This window comes from Lithobates pipiens, unplaced genomic scaffold, assembly GCF_037356315.1.
Source record: "Lithobates pipiens isolate NorthernLeopardFrog02 unplaced genomic scaffold, aLitPip1_a1.2 Scaffold_19, whole genome shotgun sequence".
Lineage (NCBI taxonomy): Eukaryota > Metazoa > Chordata > Amphibia > Anura > Ranidae > Lithobates > Lithobates pipiens.
Window position 1 is genome coordinate 44,716,051 of NW_027507764.1, and position 20,393 is coordinate 44,736,443.

Consider the following 20,393-nt stretch of genomic DNA (forward strand, 5'->3'; position numbering starts at 1 on the left):
GGGTGAGTGTGAGGTGCGTGGTTCTGGGAGGATGTCCTGGAACAACAGAGCCGCGCTGTAGCTGTCTTTCAGCTATGATGCGGTTAGGAAGTGGTTAACCACTTTAGCCTCGGACCATTTGGCTGGCCAAAGACCAGAGCACTTTGTGCGATTCGGCACTGCGTCACTTTAACTGACAATTGCGCGGTCGCGCGACGTTGATCCCAAACAAGATTGACGTCCTTTTTTCCCCACAAATAGAGCTTTCTTTTGGTGGTATTTGATCACCTCTGCGTTTTTTTTTTTTACTTTTTGCTATAATAAATATCCCCCAAAAATATATAAAAACATTTTTTTTCCTCAGTTTAGGCCAATATGTATTCTTCTACATATTTTTGGTAAAAAAAAAAATCGCAATAAGCGGGTGTTGTAGCTAATAATGTTAAAAGTTGCCTGATGTGTGCCTTAAAGTGCCTAATGGCTTTTACATTTAAAGTGGTTGTAAACCCTTACAAACCACTTTGACCTACAGCTAAGCCTAGATTAAGGCTTACCTGCAGGTCCAAAAAATATCTCCTAAACCTACACGGTTTAGGAGATATTTACGAAAAGACAGGCACAGGTGCCTACGGCGCATGCGCCATAGACAGCGGCGCGATGGCACACTATCGCCGTTAGCGGCATGCCTCTGCCAGCGGTGACATGCCATTAGTGGCGGCTCCCGTGCGCATGCGCGTGAGTGACGTCACCGCTGCTCCGGCGCCGTGATTGGCCGGAGCAGGGATACCCGAAAGAAGATGGATGCTCCGGACTACAGGGGACAGCGGTGACATCGCTGGCTCCTGTGTCAGGTAAGTGACACATAATGGGCTACTATGCCATGCACAGTAGCCCATTATGCTTTACCTTTGCAGGGAGACAAAGACGAAGTAAACCCATCAGGGTTTACTTCCTCTTTAAAACCTGGCTGAAGCCAAACGTACCGTATTTCATTTTTTAGCATTGGAAAGTGTAGGTTAAATTAAATTTGGATAGTGTAGGCCTCTGGTGGCCAACCTGCCGCCTGAGGACTGCATGCAGCCTTTTGGTATATGATGTGTGACCCTCGGACCTGAGCAGTCAGTAGTGGGAATATTGATTAGGGTAATGGCAGAGATCTGTACTAGCCTCATGTAACATTTTCCCAATTTGGCATTGTTGTCTACAGCATCCCCCCAGCCAGAAATGTAGCATTTCCTCACTCTCACATCCTCATAGGCTCTATTTGGTCTCCAATCTCTGACAGTCCAATTAAGTCATATATACAGTTGTGCTCATAAGTTTCTGGCAGAATTTATGATTTCTTGGCCATTTTTCGGAGAATGTGAATGATAACACAAAAACTTTTCTTTCACTCATGGTTAGTGTTTGGCTTTATTATCAATCAACTGTGTTTACTCTTTTGGCAACAGACACTACCCAAATGACCCTGATGAAAAGTTTACATACCCTGATGATTTTGGCCTGATAACATGCACACAAGTTGGCACAAAGGGGTTTGAATGGCTATTAAAGGTAACCATCCTCACCTGTGATCTGTTTGCTTGTAATTAGCGTGACAGACCCTTGCATCTTTCATCCAGTGCTGCACTGATGTTTCTGGATTCTGAGTCATGGGAAAAGCAAAAGAATTGTCAAAGGATCAGTGGGAAAAGGTAGTCCGTTGGATATCCAAGGAATTGAGAATGCCAATCAGCAGTGTTCAAACTCTAATAAAGAAGTTGAAAATGAGGGGTTCTGTTGAAACCAAAACACGGTCAGGAAGACCAACTAAAATTTCAGCTACAACTGCCTGGAAAATTGTTCAGGATGCAAAGAAAAACCCACAAATAACTTCAGGTGAAATACAGGACTCTCTGAAAACATGTGGTGTAGCCGTTTCAAAATGCACAATAAGGAGGCACTTGAAGAATGATGGGATGCATGGATCGAGTCACCAGAAGAAAGACATTACTACGCAAATGCCACAAAATATCCCGCTTACAATGCGCCAAACAGCACAGAGACAAACCTCAAACCTTTTGGCACAAAGTCATTTGGAGTGATGAGACAAAAATTTAGCTTTTTTGGCCACAACCATAAACGCTACTTTTGGAGAGGAGTCAACAAGTCCCATGATGAAAGGTCCACCATTCCTACTGTGAAACACGGAGGTGGAACGCTGATGTTTTGAGGATGTGTGAGCTACAAAAGACACAGGAAATTTGGTCAAAATTGTTGGCAAGACGAATGCAGTATGTTATCAAAAAATACTGGAGGAACATTTTCATTCATCAGACAGGAAGCTGCGCATGGGATGTACTTGGACATTCCAACATGACAATGATCCAAAACACAAGGCCAAGTTGACCTGCCATTGGTTACAGCCAAATAAAATGAAGGTTCCGGAGTGGCCATCTCAGTCTCCTGACCTCAATATCATTGAGCTACTCTGGGGAGATCTCAAATGTGCCGTTCATGTAAGACAGCCCAAGAATGTACAGGAACTGCCAAGAGGAATGGGCAGCTTTACCATCTGAGAAGATAGATAGAAGAGCCTCATCTACAAATACCACAAAAGACTTCAAGCTGTCATTGATGTTAAAGGGGGTCAATACAGGGCATTACAGGGGTTGTAAAGGTAAATGTTTTTTCACCTTAATGCATTCTATGCATTAAGGTGAAAAAACATCTGACACTGCCTGCGCCCCCAGTCCCCCCGTTTTACTTACCTGACCCCTCGAAAATCCCACGCTCTCCCCCGAAGTCCTCTTCACCACTCAGCCTGGCCACTGATTGGCTGGAGTTAATGAATGGAAAGCAGCGTAGCCATTGGCTCGCGCTGCTGTCAATCACATCCACTGATGCGGATGCGCCGGGGGGCGGGGCTGTGTGATACAGCGAGATGCTATAGCCTCCGGCTGTATCACAGGAGTGCGCCCGCAGGTGCTTCTCACCATGTGAGGGAGCTCTTATGAATGTGAGAAGTACCTGCGGGAGGAAGCCGAGACAGCCGCCGAGGGACCCCAGAAGAGCAGGTTCGGGGCCACTCTGTGCAAAACGAGCTGCACAGTGGCGGTAAGTATAACATGTTTGTTATTTAAAAAAAAAAAAAATGTACTTTACAATCCCTTTAAGGAACTGGGGTATGTAAACTTTTGATCAGGGTCATTTGGGTAGTTTCTGTTGTTATTATGATTTAAAAAGAGTAAATACAGTTGATTGATAATAATTGGCTTCAGCCAAACACTAACCATGAGTGAAAGAAAAGTTTTTGTATTATGATTCGTATTCTCTGAAAAACGGACAATAAATCATAAATTCTCCCAGGGTGTGTAAACTTATGAGCACAACTTTATATTGAGCATTATGTGTGGCCCTCCTGTTTAATGCTAGTTAGTTCAGTCCTAGATAGACCCTCTCTGTTACCTCCATGGTCCCTCTGTCAGTGTAATGCCGCATACACACGACCAGACTTAGGTCCGACAGACTTTCGACTGAGTTCTGACAGAGTTCTGACAGACTTTCCGAATGAACGGACTTGGCCACACACAATCACACCAAAGTCCGACGGATTTGAACGTGATGACGTACGACCGGACTAGAATACGGAAGTTCATAGCCAGTAGCCAATAGCTGCCCTCGCATCGGTTTTTGTCCGTCGGACTAGCATACACACGAGCGGATTTTTTGGTAGGAACTGGGTCCGGCGGAGTTCTGGTGGAAAAATTTGAAACATGTTCCATTTCTAAAGTCTGTCAGACTTTTGCAAATCAAAAGTCCGCTGCAGCCCACACACGATCGAATAGTCTGCCAGAATAGTTCCGTCAGACTTTTGATGTTGAAAAGTCTGGTCGTGTGTACGCAGCATTAGTACTTCTCAGAGACAGGCCTTAGGAATGTCATTGTCTTCATACACTTCAAAGATTGAATAAACATTCTCTCTACTACAATTATCTGAAGTAAAATTGTGTTGTGTGTTTTTTTTTTGAAGAGTTAAGTTGCCTGAGGATTGGGCCAAGTCGGCAGGTGATCATACTGCCTGGAAAGACTGGGTCTAAGGAGATACAGTTTGTCAATCCATAATGCAGCATTTGAAACAGAAAATTTGCTAACCCATACTCCAACTTTGTTTCCATTGGCTAACCGTTACTGCCATAAGCTGACTACCTTTCTGTCTATACTTATTTTGCAGGCAGAAATCCCTATTGCATCGATTCGAACTATGCTGGGACACTCATCATATGGGATAGGATGTTTGGTAAGTGTTCAGGGCATTACTAAATCCAGTGTATAAGGTGGGTGGTGAGACAAGACATAGGGGAGGCGTTGTAGCTCCCTTGTTTTAAAAACGAGATTCCTGGCTATTATGCTGATTAGAGATGGGTGAACGGTTCGGCCCGAGCATGAGTTTGGGCTGAACATTTGCCTGTTTGGCCGCTCACTGAACACCCGAATTTGCAGGGCATTCGCCGGGTGTTAGCCCCGATGTGCATTCTGAGCCCTGATTGGGCAAAGCTTTGCCCAATCAAGGTGTAGTGTAAGGTGGTTGTTAAGGAGCGGGGCCGGGAAACCGGCCGTGGCATCCTTAACAAATGATGAGTCATCAGCTGTCAATGGGTTTTCCCGCTGACAGCTGAATAAATAAATAAAAAAGTTCTAGTAAAAAAATCAAGAAAAAAACAGCATGGGTTCCCCACAGAGGTAAACCCCATGGCAAAAAAAAAATCAAAAAAATGGTGTGGGGCCCCCCCAAAAAATCTGTACCAGACCCTTATCCGAGCATGCAGTCCGGCAGGTCAGGAAAAGGGAGGAGACGAGCGAGTGCCCCCCCTCCCTGTACCATACCAGGCCACATGCCCTCAACGGGGGGGAGTGGGTGCTTTGGGGCGGGGGGCTCTGCCCCAACAAGTACCTCTTCCCGACCACCCTGGGTTGTGGTTGTCAGGGTCTGCGGCCTTGCATCATGCGCCACTCCCCAGCCACGCTCTGCTCCCCATATATATATATATATATATATATATATATATATATATATATATACACACACACAAAATATCTCACAAAAGTGAGTACATCTCATATTTTATTATATCTTTTCATGTGACAGCACTGAAGAAATAACACTTTTCTACAATGTAAAGTAGTGAGTGTACAGCTTGTATAACAGTGTAAATTTACTGTCCCCTCAAAATAACTCAACACACAGTCATTAATGTCTAAACCGCTGGCAACAAAAGTGAGTACACCCCTAAGTGAAAATGTCCATATTGGGCCCAAAGTGTCAATACTTTGTGTGGCCACCATTATTTTCCAGCACTGCCTTAACCCTCTTGGGTATGGAGTTCACCAGAACTTCACAGGTTGTCACTGGAGTCCTCTTCCCCTCCTCCATGATGACATCACAGAGCTGGTGGATGTTGGAGACCTTGCGCTCCTCCACCTTCCATTTGAGGATGTCCCACAGATGCTCAATAGGGTTTAGGTCTGGAGACATGCTTGGCCAGTCCATCACCTTTACCCTCAGCTTCTTTAGCAAGGCAGTGGTCGTCTTGGAGGTGTGTTTGGGGTCATTATCATGTTGGAATACTGCCCTGCAGCCCAGTCTCTGAAGGGAGGGGATCATGCTCTGCTTCAGTATGTCACAGTACATGTTGGCATTCATGGTTCCCTCAATGAACTGTAGCTCCCCAGTGTCGACAACATTCATGCAGCCCCAGACCATGACACTCCCACCACCATGCTTGCCTGTAGGCAAGACACACTTGTCTTTGTATTCCTCACCTGGTTGCTGTCACACTCGCTTGACACCATCTGAACCAAATATATTTATCTTGGTCTCCTCAGACCACAGGACATGGTTCCAGTAATCCATGTCCTTAGTCTGCTTGTCTTCAGCAAACTGTTTGCGATCTTTCTTTTGCATCATCTTTAGAAGAGGCTTCCTTCTGGGACCACAGTCATGCAGACCAATTTGATGCAGTGTGCGGCGTATGGTCTGAGCACTGACAGGCTGATGCCCCACCCCTTCAACCTCTGCAGCAATGCTGGCAGCACTCATACGTCTATTTCCCAAAGACAACCTCTGGATATGACGCTGAGCACGTGCACTCAACTTCTTTGGTCAACCATGGCGAGGCCTGTTCTGAGTGGAACCTGTCCTGTTAAACCTCTGTATGGTCTCGGCCTTGGCTGCAGCTCAGTTTCAGGGTCTTGTCAATCTTCTTATAGCCTAGGCCATCTTTATGTAGAACAACAATTATTTTTTCCAGATCCTCAGAGAGTTCTTTCCCATGAGGTGCCATGTTGAACTTCCAGTGACCAGTATGAGAGAGTGAGAGCAATAACACCAAATATAACACACCTGCACCCCATTCACACCTGAGACCTTGTAACACTAACGAGTCACATGACACCGGGGAGGGAAAATGGCTAATTGGGCCCAATTTGGACATTTTCACTTAGGGGTGTACTCACTTTTGTTGCCAGCGGTTTAGACATTAATGGCTGTGTGTTGAGTTATTTTGAGGGGACAGACAATTTACACTGTTATACAAGCTGTACACTCACTACTTTACATTGTAGCAAAGTATCATTTCTTCAGTGTTGTCACATGAAAACATAGAAGAAAAGATTTACACAAATGTGAGGGGTGTACACACTTCTGTGAGATATCATCGTCATTGTGACTTTGCCTTCTGGATTTGTCAGTGCTCTCCGAAGTATTTAAATACACAGCAAAAGATTTATTTGCGCACGGATCTGTCAGAGAGTATAAAGTACGGCGCTCTGGTAAACATTTCAGTTTAAAGCGGCACAGGCACAACAGATCAGTGTAGCCTAATGAATAACATTATATGAAGCACACTCCCCGTAATTAATCACCAGCTGACAATCGAGCAATAAACACACAAGTACCACTTCAGTATAAAACATCAAAATTCGATTTCCTCCGAGGAGGGACATTCTTCAAAAGGTAGAAAATTGCTGTTTTCAATTATTCACCATTGCAGCAATAAGCAATCTACTGTGTGTATATATTTAAATATTCGTATTTCTATGTGAATACATAATGTTTATACGCTTTTACATTCTTTTTTTCCCTGGTTTGGTTAAACTTCAGAGGAGTTTGTATCTTACTGTAGCGCTATCACTATCTTAGTGTAGCGCAACCCTGGTAGGACGCAATGTGATTTAACAGGTTCTTTCCCAAGGCAGTGTAAAGGGCAGCCTAAAACAAAAAACAGTCTAGGGTGGGGCTCGGCAAGCCACCCACCCCGATCTGTCCAATGACTGTGGGCAGCCGACGGGTAGCCTTGCTTTGACGGCCCTTCCCACGGCCTCCACCACTCTCTCACCTTCACTGCAGAGAAGAGAGCAGGACGCAGCACAGTACTTATCGGAGGGTGGGAGCAGGAGCTGCCTCAGTTCACTTTTCAAGTTATCCAGCAGGTGATTGGCTGCTAGAATGCCAGGCAGTCCTAGCAACCAATCCCCAGCTTGTTAATGTAAAAAGTTAACTCTGGCAGCTCCCGCCTCCATCCAGTACTGTGCTGCCTTCCGCTCTCTGTTCTGCAGTACATCTGAGTGATACCTACATATTGGTGTGTGTGTGTGTGTGTGTGGGGGGGGGGGGGGGGGGTTATGAGGGGGACAGAAGACACTGCTTTGGGGGGGCACAAGACACTCTGCTATGGGGGCAGATAGGCAGAGGACACTGCAGTGGGGGTGATGGGAAGGGGGGCAGAGGTCACTGCTTTGAGGGAGCACAGCACACTGCTGTGAGGGGGGGGGGAAACTACAGTGGGGGTGGGGGATGTGAAGGGGGCAGAGAACACTGCTATGAGAGGAGTAGAAAAGGACACTACAATGGGGCGGTGATGTGATGTTGTGGGGGGGTAGCAAAGGATGCTACTGTGGGAGGGGGGTTGACGTGAAGGGGAGCAGAGGACATTACTGTTAGTGGGGGGAGGGGTCACAGAACACTACTGGGGGGGGGAGATGTGAAGGGGAGCAGAGGACATTACTGTTAGTTGGGGTGGGGGGGCACAGAACACTACTGGGGGATGTGAAGGGGAGCAGAGGACATTACTGTTAGTTGGGGTGGGGGGGGAAAGAACACTACTGGGGGGGGTGATGTGAAGGGGGCAGAGGACACTGCTATGAGAGGAGTAGAAAAGGACACTACAATGGGGCGGTGATGTGATGTTGTGGGGGGGTAGCAAAGGATACTACTGTGGGAGGGGGGTTGACGTGAAGGGGAGCAGAGGACATTACTGTTAGTGGGGGGAGGGGTCACAGAACACTACTGGGGGGGTGATGTGAAGGGGAGCAGAGGACATTACTGTTAATTTTGGTGGGGGGGGCACAGAACACTACTGGGGGGGTGATGTGAAGGGGGCAGAGGACACTGCTATGAGAGGAGTAGAAGAGGACACTACAATGGGTGGTGATGTGAAGGGGCAGAGGACACTACTGTGGGGGGTAGCAAAGGATGCTACTGAGGGCAGGGGGTGACGTGAAGGGGAGCAGAGGACATTACTGTTAGTGGGGGTGGGGGGCACAGAACACTACTGGGGGGGGGGATGCAGAGGTCACTACTTCGAGGGAACACAGCACACTGCTGTGAGGGGGGGAAAACTACAGTGGGGGTGGGGGATGTGAAGGGGGCAGAGGACACTGCTATGAGAGGAGTAAAAGAGGACACTACAATGGGGCAGTGATGTGATGTTGTGGTGGGTAGCAAAGGATGCTACTGTGGGATGGGGGGTTGACGTGAAGGGGAGCAGAGGACATTACTGTTGTTTGGGGTGGGGGGGCACAGAACACTACTGGGGGGGTGATGTGAAGGGGAGCAGAGGACATTACTGTTAGTTGGGGTGGGTGGGCACATAACACTATGGGGGGAAGGGGGGGTTGATGTGAAGTGATGTGTTCTTCATGCTGTGTTTTAATTGGATGCTGGCCTCCCATTCAGGGATCTTTGATTTCCACCACATTGTCCAGGTAAATCTCAACTTCTGAAAGGTTGACTACCGCTGGTCTAGGGGATGTCTCTTTTTGTTTTTTTGCTGAATAATCTTGAATAGACTGTAGGGTGTTATTTCTATGTTAATACATAATTTGTTTGTATGCTTTTTAATTTTTTTTTTTTTTAAACTGGTTAAACTTCAGGGGAGTTTGCATCTTACTGTACACTACACAGGAATATACAGACCAGATCCTTAGCTCCAAATAGATTTAAAAAGAGGCCCCCAAGCTGAGCCACAGCTGGGACCTCAATGAACATCGGCTTGAACCAGCAGAACCACCATGGGGGGGGGGGGTTGTGGTGGGTTCCAGGTGGATGGAATAATGGAATACAGGAAGACCCTGCTGTTACAAAACTCAGATTATGCATATGCCTTTCCATCCACCTACTGGGCATACCTCCCCAGGGATTGGCTGAAGTGCAATTTACATTGAGACTGCTCATTAGAGCTGTACAATTAATCAAGAATCGTTATCGCGATCTTGACTAAAGTGTTTCACAATTCTTTCTACGCAAAGAAATCTCTCTGCTCTTCTGAAGCCACAGCCCTCAAAAGAAAGGAAGAGAAAAACTGGGCAGTCTGACAAGAATCAAAACATTCTTTATCAGTTGAACTTCAGTGTAAACATTGTAACAATTTGTCAATGGAATAGACTTCTGTATTTAAGTGAAAAACGTTTAACCACTTAAAAACGTATGCCGTGTACACACGGCCGGACTTTTCGACAGCAAAGGTCCGATGGAACAAATCCGTCAGACATTTCGATCGTGTGTGGGCTTCATCGTACCTTTGCTGTTGAAAAATCAGACAGACTTTAGATTTAGAACATGTTTCAAATCTTTCCGACGGACTCGAGTCCAGTCAAAAAAATCTGTTCGTCTGTATGCTAGTCCATTGGACGAAAACCGACACTAGGACAGCGATTGGCTACTGGCTATGAACTTCCTTATTCTAGTCCGGTCGTACGTCATCACATTCGAATCTGTCGGACTTTGGTGTGATTGTGTGTGTCCGTTTGTTTGGAAAGTCCGACGGAACTCCGCCGAAAGTCCGTCAGGAAGACCGTTGGACCTAGTCTGCCGGAAAGTCCAGTCGTGTGTACGCGGCATAAACCTTTATCTGACATTTGTTCGTTTCAAGTTAAAATATTTTTTTATTGCTAGAAAATTACGTAGAACCCTGAAACAATATATATATATATATATATATATATATATATATATATATATATATTAGACACCCTAGAGAATAAAATTGTGGTTGTTGCAATATTTTATGTCACACTGTATTTGCTCAAGCGGTCTTTCAAATGCAATTTTTTTTTTAAATTTACTTTAACGAATTAAAAAAAACCAATAAACTAACCAATAAAGTTTGCCTATTTTTGTGAGAGAATGGTGATCTTTTTTATCCTAAGCAAAAAAATCCTGATTCTGATTTTGGCCAGAATCATGCAGCTCTACTGCTCATATGACTTTCCTGCCCACTATGTTCCAGAAGCTTCGAGAATGCAAGAAAATGCAATCAAACCTGCAGCCTGTGAGATCCCGGAACAGCCAAATCAATCAATAGCTGCTCGGCCGATTAGAGAGGAGCCAGAAAGGACTAAATTTCCTCAACATCCTAGCAAACCTATCTATAAGGGTGCTATACTAGGACAACCTGGGTTGAGTTCCATGGCCAAATGGGGAGGGTGCCATTTGGCATCTCTGCCCTGGGCGCTAGATGACCTTGTCCTGGTGTCTTCCCGAGAAAGTTCCCCCAGCGGATAAGGAACCCCCCTGTACTGCGCATGCGCAGTATGAACGACTATGGAGCCATCGAAAGTCTCCGAAGATGAACAGCTGATCGTCAGCTCTACACAGTGCCTGCGCACTACATTCTGCCTTGAGTCCAGGTTCAAGCCCCACCATCCAAGTGGACATAGAGTTAGAATATAAATATGCCGAGCGAAGTGAGGCCGTGCCCGAAGTGTGGTGAGCGAAGCGAGGCCATGGTTGAAGCGTGGTGAGCGAAGCGAGGCCATGGTTGAAGCGTGGTGAGCGAAGCAAGGCCGTGGCCGAAGCGTGGCAAGCGAAGCGAGCCCGCAAGGTGCCGCGTACAGCTGACTCACATGTGTTCAGCTTCGGCTATTTTCGGTGGCTCCGTTGTGGTTCATACTGCACCTGCGCAGTACAGGACAGTCTTTATCCGCCGGGGGTGGGGGACTTTCTTGGCAGAACACCGGCACTGGCTAGGAGTGAGCGCGCTCTCTGCACCCAACCTTGTACCACCGTGGGTGCATATGTGTACCGGCCATGTAGTGTGCAGCGTTGCCACCTCATCCCTTTAAACTAGGGCTGTTACTGATTAAAAATTTCCTGCTCGATTAATCAATTTTTTTTAAATCGATGAATCGACTAATTTCGATTCATTATAACGCACATACAGGTCCAAGTACTTTTAGCTGATCTCCTTGCATTGCAACTCTGCATTAGTCAGTGGTAAATGTGGTATACACTATATACAATCACCCGACACTAGTTAGTTTCCACAATCCATGACTTAACTTCACAGTTTACACAAATACATTTTAAATTCAAACTGTAGCACTGACGTAAGTCCTTTTTGTTTTCCCACAGTAGCGTGACAATCCCTCCACCTCCGGTCTAACTAATCACTCTCACCTTATGGCATGGACCCCTGTGCAAACAGGTGGTCATGCAAGAGGGTATCAAAAGGGTTAACAAGGACCATAAACTTAAAAAGATCTAAATGCTCACCGCTTAAGTGTAAGATTTCATTTGTGTGTTCAAACACAAACTACTCACATAAAGATGATAAAAACACAGCATGTAAAGCCGACAATCGTGTTAGTTCCGTAGGACAGCAGCGGGTGACGTCATGCGTAGCTCCTCCCCCCCGTACGCGTTACGTTCAATCAGAACTTCGACGTCACCGGACTCCTCCCCCCTTCAATTTGTTAGCAGACGGAGGCACTTGGGGAAGGGGGAGGAGTCCGGTGACATTGATATCCGTGACATCACCGGACTCCCCCCCTCCCTTCATTAGCAGACGGAGGCACTTGGGGAAGGGGGAGGAGTCCGGTGACATTGATATCCGTGACATCACCGGACTCCCCCCCTCCCTTCATTAGCAGGCGGAGGCACTTGGGGAAGGGGGAGGAGTCCAGTGACATCGATATCTGTGATGTCACTGGACTCCCCCCCCCTCCCTTCATTAGCAGGCGGAGGCACTTGGGGAAGGGGGAGGGGTCCAGTGACATCGATATCTGTGATGTCACTGGACTCCTCCCCCTTCCCTTCGTTAGCAGGCGGAGGCACTTGGGGAAGGGGGGAGGAGTCCGGTGACTTTGATGTCCGTGACGTCACCGGATCTCCGACGGAACTCCCTGAAGACCCGGAACCCGGCGGAGAGGTGAGTACCGATCAAAAGAAATTTGATCGATCAAAAAAAATAATCGATTAATCGAGGAATTCATCTTTAATTTCCACAGCCCCATTTTAAACCGAAACACATATGAATTACACAGGTTCTGAGGCTAATTTAATCCAGATAAGGCACCAAGTGAGTTTAATTACCACCTTAATCAGCCACAGAACCCATGTAATTAATAGGTGTTCGGTTTTAAAGGGATGAGGTGGCAATCTTAGTGCTAAGGCCCGTTCTACCCGCTACTGCATAAAAAGGTAGAAAGAAAAGAAAAAGAAAGAAAACAGAGATGGAGTTCGATAGATACACATAGCTAGATCTCTGCGATCCGTCCATCCTGCAGGTGTGACCTAGCTGCGAGGCTTTGCTGTAATTACATATGATTGCTCACGTAAGAGCTCATCAATATTCTGCCCACAAACAGCCGACATTTGTTAAGCCCGGCGGATTATGATACTTGGCAAGTGCCAGCTCAAGCTGGAGAATTTCCCCCTGGCTCCCGGCTGACTGGGCTGCAATCAACAACGTGATATGATATATACAAGTGATAGATTACTTCATCCTATAAATACATTTTAAAGCCTCTAATTATATGCATTTGTTTACTTAACAACCCCCCGACACAGCATGAACCAAACTCAGCAAATTAGGCGGTGAAGGTAAATGATGTGGATGGGGAGGGAGGACGGATTCGCACTCAGCTGAATAATTGTCGGCTATTAGTGAGCCTGATTTTTATTATTTTTATTTTTTCTCTTTCTTAAAGGGACTTTCGTGGCGGAGAAAGACAAAGTGGTGTATGGCCTGACCCATCCCATCAACACATTTCAGCCATTTACAGTGCAGGTAAGGAAGGACTGACATATACGGGCTGATTTACTAAAGGCAACTAGACTGAGGACTTTGCAAGAGCAGTCGCTGCAGAGCTTAGTAAATGAGGGGAAGCTCTGCTGACTTCCATCATCCAATCATGTGCAAGCAAAAAAAATAAAATAAAACAAGTATAAGATTTCATTTTTGTGTTCAAACACAAACTACTCACATAAAGATGATAAAAACACAGCATGTAAAGCCGACAATCGCGTTCGTTCTGTAGGGCAGCAGCGCGTGATGTCATGTGTAGCTCCTCCCCCGTACGCGTTACGTTCAATCAGAACTTCGACTTCACCGGACTCCTCCCCCCTTCCCTTCGTTAGCAGATGGAGGCACTTGGGGAAGGGGGGAGGAGTCCAGTGACGTTGATGTCCGTGACGTCACCGGACTCCTCCCCCCTTCCCTTCGTTAGCAGATGGAGGCACTTGGGGAAGGGGGGAGGAGTCTAGTGACGTTGATGTCCGTGACGTCACCGGACTCCTCCCCCCTTCCCTTCGTCAGCAGATGGAGGCACTTGGGGAAGGGGGGAGGAGTCCGGTGACGTCGATGTCCGTGATGTCACTGGATTTCCGACGGAACTCCCTGAAGACCCGGAACGCGGCGGAGACTGAGGACTTTGCAAGAGCAGTCACTGCAGAGCTTAGTAAATGAGGGGAAGCTCTGCTGACTTCCATCATCCAATCATGTGCAAGCAAAAAAAAAAAAAAAGCTGCTTTTTTTTCTTCCTTGCACATGATTGGCTGTTCTTTGCAAAGTGAAGCGTCACCTCATTTACTAAGCTTTAAAGCAACTGAACTTGGAACGTGCAAATTCTAATTGCCTTTAGTACCGTATTTATCGGCGTATAACAGGCGCTGGCGTATAACACGCACACCAAGTTTGGGAGGGAATTTAAAAGAAAAAAACTTTTAGGAGGGAAGTTTAAGGAAAAAAAACTTACATTTAAATGCCCATCAATGCAGCCTTATCAGTGTCGTTTGCAGCCATCTATTTAGCCTTGTCAGTCATTTGCAGCCTTGTCTGTGTGTTTGCCATTTAAAAATGGCGCCGCCGAGATGCAGAGCGGATGTCCTGTGTATCTCGGCGGCGCTCGGTAGTTCTTGGCAGCTTCTCGGCTATCTTCGGCCATTCTCGGCTATTTTGGGCCACACTCGGCCGTTCTCGGCTATCTTCGGCCATTCTCGGCTATTTTGGGCCACACTCGGCTGTTCTCGGCGGCTTTCTGCTTTCCGAAAACCGCCGAGAAAGGCTGAAAATAGCCGAGAACGGCCGAAGATAGCCCAGAACGGCCGAGTGCGGGCGGAACTACCTGGAAGCCGCTGAGAATGGCAAAAAGGCTTAGAAACAGCGGGGGATAGACGTATAACATGCACCCCCGATTTCCCCCTGATTTTAGGGGGGAAAAAGAGCGTGTTATACGCCGATAAATATGGTAAATCGACCCCATAGTGCAAGACCAGATTAATGCTTTGTACACACTGTCGGAAATTCCGACAGAAAAGGTCCGATCGGATTATATTGTCGGAAAATCCGATTGTGTGTGGGCTCTGTCGGACTTTTTTCCGTCTGGGAATTCCGACGGAAAAAAATTTGAGAGCAGGATCTTAAATTTTCCGACAAAAAAAATCAGATCGGACTTTTTCCAATCGTTTGTAGAGAATTTCCGATTGGACAAAGTTCCACGCATGCGCAGATCAAATTATGAGGCCAAAGCTATTGGCAAATACTAGCCTCAAAGTAGTCCCGTTGTAACGAACGAAGATCATCTTGTTCCGAATGATCGGATTTTCTGACAGCTTTGTCCGACTGCGTGTATGCAACACAAGTTTAGGACAAAATCCGTCTAAAAAAAATCACACGGATTTTGTTGTTGGAATGTCCGACCGTGTGTACAAGGCATAACTCTTTTGGCTACCAGATGGATGACAATTAAAGCACAACTTCAGCATACCTCCCAACTTTTTGAGATGGGAATGAGGGACACCTATCAGCAAAAGTATGCAGGCATAGGACACACCCCTGGCCACGCCCTCTTAAAGGAGAATTGTACAAAAAAAAGTCTGGTTAAACCCACAAGTGCTTTTTTTTTTTTACCACTACTATTCCTTTATATTGGCTTTTGGAATTTACAAATGCAGCAATTTAGAAATCAGATGAAAGGTTTAGCGCTGGGAAACACTTTTTGATAGAGAAAAAGTGCATTTTATATACATCTATATGGATCAGATCAAAATGGGGGACAAATGAGGAGGAATGAGGGACAGAGGGACATTGCTCCAAATCAGGGACAGTCCCTCCAAATCAGGGACAGTTGGGAGCTATTACTTCAGTCATTTTTTCATCTTTCCATCTATTAAATCTTCTGCCCTTGTTGTTGTTTTAACTTTGGATAGTAAAACATTTTTCTTCTGCCAGTAAATACCTTATACAGCCCACTTCTTGTTTCTTGTCTGGTCATTAGCCTAGACTTATGACATCATACACAGCTCTCTCTCTCTCACTCTCCTGAGAGTTTGCCAGGGAGCGAGGGGGGATGAGTCATAAGAGGGCCAATGAGAGCTGCAGAGCTGGAGGCCTGCCTCTGCGTGTCTGTGTAAATCCAGGCACTGAACAGGCAGCAGCTTCAGCTGCCCACAGTTAAAATGGCTGCAGCCAGACTGAGTGGAGGGAGATTTCTGCAGCATATTTGGCAAGTACAGAATGAGAGTATATCATAGCTCCCAACTGTCCCTGATTTGGAGCAATGTCCCTCTGTCTAGGCTTGTGCAATTCGTTTCGTAACGAATCGAAATTCGGCCGAATTTTGCATCTTTCGGACATTCGGATGCATCCGAATGTCCGAATTAAAAAATAACAAATTACAACGAATACGAAAGAAATATAACGAATGAATTCGAATGAATTCGACATGATTCGAAATTATTTCAACAGCATTCGAAATTATTTCAACATGATTCGACATTATTTCAACCGCATTCGAAAATATTTTGTGACCCGACTTTAGGGCCATGTATCTCGGGGTCACTTAGTGCTAGACACTTCAAATTTGGATATGTTGTATTGCTAGTATTATTGTGTTTGCATACCAAATTTGGGGTTTCTAGCTATAAGTGACCCCGAGATATGTGGCCCCAAAATCGGGTCGCAAAATGTTATTAGTTATTAGAGCAGAGAATGACATTTTGCGACCCGATTTTGGGGCCACATATCTCGGGGTCACCTATAGCTAGAAACCCCAAATTTGGTATTCAAACACAATGGTACTAACACTACAACATATCCAAATTTGAATTCTCTAGCACCAAGTGATCCCGAGATACATGGCCCTAAAATCGGGTCACAAAATATTTTCGAATGCGGTTAAAATAATGTTGAATCATGTTGAAATAATTTTGAATGCATTCGAAATTATTTCAACATGATTCGACATTATTTCAACCGCATTCGAAAATATTTTGTGACTCGACTTTAGGGCCATGTATCTCGGGGTCACTTGGTGTTAGACACTTCAAATTTGGATATGTTGTAGAGCTAGTATTATTGTGTTTGCATACCAAATTTGGGGTTTCTAGCTATAAGTGACCACGAGATATGTGGCCCCAAAATCGGGTCGCAAAATGTCATTCTCTGCTCTATTAACTAATAACATTTTGCGACCCGATTTTGCGGCCACATATCTCGGGGTCACTTATAGCTAGAAACCCCAAATTTGGTATGCAAACACAATAGCACTATAACATATCCAAATTTGGAGTTTCTAGCACCAAGTGACCCCGAGATACATGGCCCTAAAGTCGGGTCACAAAATATTTTCGAATGTGGTTGAAATAATGTCGAATCATGTTGAAATCATTTCGAATCCGGTAGAAATATTTTCGAATTTCGTTGAAATATTTTCGAATGTGGCCGATTTTTCGAATTCGGTAGAAAACTAAACGAAATCCGAAAACGAATTTAAGGAAGTTAACGAATATAACTAAACGAAATTAATGAATTAACGAATTAAAACGAAACGAAACTAAACGAATTTTTTCCTTTTGCACATATCTACGCTCTGTCCCTCATTCCTCCTCATTTGTCCCTCACTTTGGTCTGATCTATATAATTGTATATAAAATGCACTTTTTATCTTTCATAAAGTGTTTTCCAGTCCTAAACCTTTCATCTGATTTCTAAATTGCTGCATCTTTCAATTTTAAAAGCCAATATAAAGGAATAGTAGTGGTAAAAAAAAAAAACACTTGAGGATTTAATTAACCTTTTTTTGGTTATTTCCCCTTTAGGAGGGAGTGGCAGGGGGCGTGTCCTATGCCTACATGCGTTTTCTAGTAGGAGTCCCTCATTCCCATCTCAAAATGTTGGAAGGTATGATATATATAAAATAATATGAAAAGTGGTTGGAGAGAAGCTTCAGAATGACAAAGATGTTTTTATTACAAATTATGTGGGCGGACTGCATTTCATCTTTTAAGCGGAACTCCAGGAAGCTACGAAAAATTCAAATTGATACAACTCTCTATGCATTAAAGCGGAACTTTACTCTCTCAATCAACATCAATTATTTGTACTCCTTATGCTTCTAGCATTGATAAGTATATAGGAAAGTATGTTTACTTGTTTTAATTTTTAATTTAATTTAATGTTTTTACATTTCTTCAGTTGCTTCCTGGTTTCTGGTCTAGGCCAAAACAATGTCGTACATCCTCTGAGTCTTTATAGGAGGAGGGTCTTTCTCTGCTGAGCACCCCCACCGGCAGGCATACCTGAGCTAAGGGCAGATGGATTCCAGGGAGTAAAAGTTTAATGGATTGTCTGCCCTTTCTCAAGATGGCCGCAGATAGAAATGCTACGGGCAGATATTTCAAAGTTATTTCTCAACGGGTTGCAGCAGGTTATATGGACCAGCCAGTGCCTTTTGGCTGGGGTTGGAGCAGATGATCCCAATCTTAGCAAGTCCAAATGTGCCCTGACTTTTACAGGCAAGGTCCATATAATTGGTTAGCTGGTCCCTATGTGGTTCTGTAAGGCCAGGACAGATCATTTTGTATTTGCCTTCAGCTCATAGTCCGTACTATCAAAAGAAATAGATTTCATCTCTCCAAGACTAAAGCGTCCTTATAGTCGGCTTCCAGACACTTTGGTGCCTCTGTATGAAAGGACCTCTCTATTTCTTCAGATTTCTTCAGTTGTCGGATCTGGAGAAGTCTGGAGGGTTTTGTGAGGCGGTAGCTTATTATTATTACCTATCTCTTTATCTAGGTTCCTGTAAGAGACTCTTTAGGTCCCTGGTGTCCAATCTGCTTGGCAGTCAAATGCGGCCCTTGGGCCCCAGCAGTCAGTAGAGGGAGCATTGATTTGTAAAGGGGTCCTCATAGTAGTAAAGTCTTGTGGTCTCCTGCACCACCCCCCTAGTCTCTAATTGTCTTCTATGGCATTACTTCAGTCACCAACCACTTCTGTAGAAGGATCTCTGACCATTTTCTCTAGCAAGTCTTCCATCTGTGACTGTTTTCTGTAGTGACACATGTAATAAATACTATATATGGCCCTCAGAGACATTGGGGGCCACATTTGAAAGTGGACAACTACTGCTTGTGGTGTTTATTTAGGTTTTGCAAGACTATTTAGCTTTGCAATCATGTGCATTTGTCCACTTGATTGACTTAGGACAGGGGTAGGCAACCTCGGCCCGCCAGTTGTTTTTAAACCACAAGTCCCATGAGACATGGCAAGACCCTGACCATAACAGGCATGACTCCTAGAGGCAGAGGCATGATGGGATTTGTAGTTTCACCACAGCTGGAGGGCCAACGTTGCCTACCCCTGTTCTAAAAGACACAAGTCCATCCAAAAAACAAAACAAAAAAACTGCTCTATTGCAAATATGACAGGAAGGCTTCGGCTCCAACCCCTTCCAAACCACACCCACTAACGCGTTTCACCCCTCATGGGCTTAATGGTAGCTCCAATAGGAGGGGATGGCACTGAAGCCCTCCTTGAATATAAGCAATAATAGAGCAGCTTTTGCTGTGCGCTTCCATCATTCTCTCCTGTATGACTCTATGCACAAGGAGCCATGTGGGAGCTGATTGTATTGATGGAGCCTGGAGAGGTGCTACGCGTTCGATTGGGGTTCAGATCGGTAGAGTTATTATACAGTTTTCTCTATTCAATTTTACATGTGGTAAAAAATAAAGCAGACAGCGTCTTTTCTGTGTTGCAGAGCTGTGTAAATCTCAGAAATGTACCGTATTTATCGGCGTATAACACGTTCCGGCGTATAACACGCACCCCAAGTTTAGGAGGGAATTTTAAGGAAAAAAAACTTTTAGGAGGGAAGTTTAAGGAAAAAAACTTACATTTAAATGTCCATCATTGCAGTCTTATCAGTGTCATTTGCAGCCTTGTCCATCGTTGCACCCTTGTCAGTGTCAGTTGCAGCTTTGCCATTTAAAAATGGCGCCGCCGAGATACAGAGCTGGATGTTCTGTGTATCTCGGAGGCGCTCGGTAGTTCTCAGCAGCTTTTGGCCATTCTCGGCAGCTTTTGCCCACCTTCGGCCGTTCTCGGCAGCTTTCAGCCACCTTTGGCCATTTTTGGCAGCTTTCTGCCGCTTTCGGCCGCCGAGAATGGCCGAACGTGGCCGAAAGCCACCGAGAAGAGCTGAAGGCTTCTGAAAGCCGCACAGAGGCTTACAACGGCGGGGATCGCGTATAACACGCACCTGTGATTTTTTTCCCTGATTTTAAGGGGAAAAAAGTGCGTGTTATACACCGATAAATACGGTATATAAATCCTTTGCAGGTAAAACTGTTTTATATATATATATATATATATATATATACACATACATATATATATATATATATACATACATATACATACATACATACATACATACATATATATATATATATATATATATATATATATATACATATACATATACATATACATATACATATACATATACATATATATATATATATATATGTATATTGCCTGAAGCTCAAACAAGTTCTGGAGCTTTTTTTTGTTGCTCAAATCAGGCAGATTTGG

At 45.0% G+C, this 20,393-nt stretch overlaps 1 protein-coding gene across 1 annotated transcript in view; it reads left to right on the forward strand.

The window, feature by feature from the left end:
* The window catches only part of AGMO (alkylglycerol monooxygenase), a 311,710-nt gene that overhangs the window by 164,869 nt on the left and 126,448 nt on the right, over positions 1-20,393 (forward strand). Inside the window, exons 7-8 of the mRNA XM_077490703.1 lie at positions 4,193-4,258; positions 13,228-13,307. Coding sequence (XP_077346829.1) covers positions 4,193-4,258; positions 13,228-13,307 — 146 coding nt within the window. The remainder of the gene's footprint in view (positions 1-4,192; positions 4,259-13,227; positions 13,308-20,393) is intronic.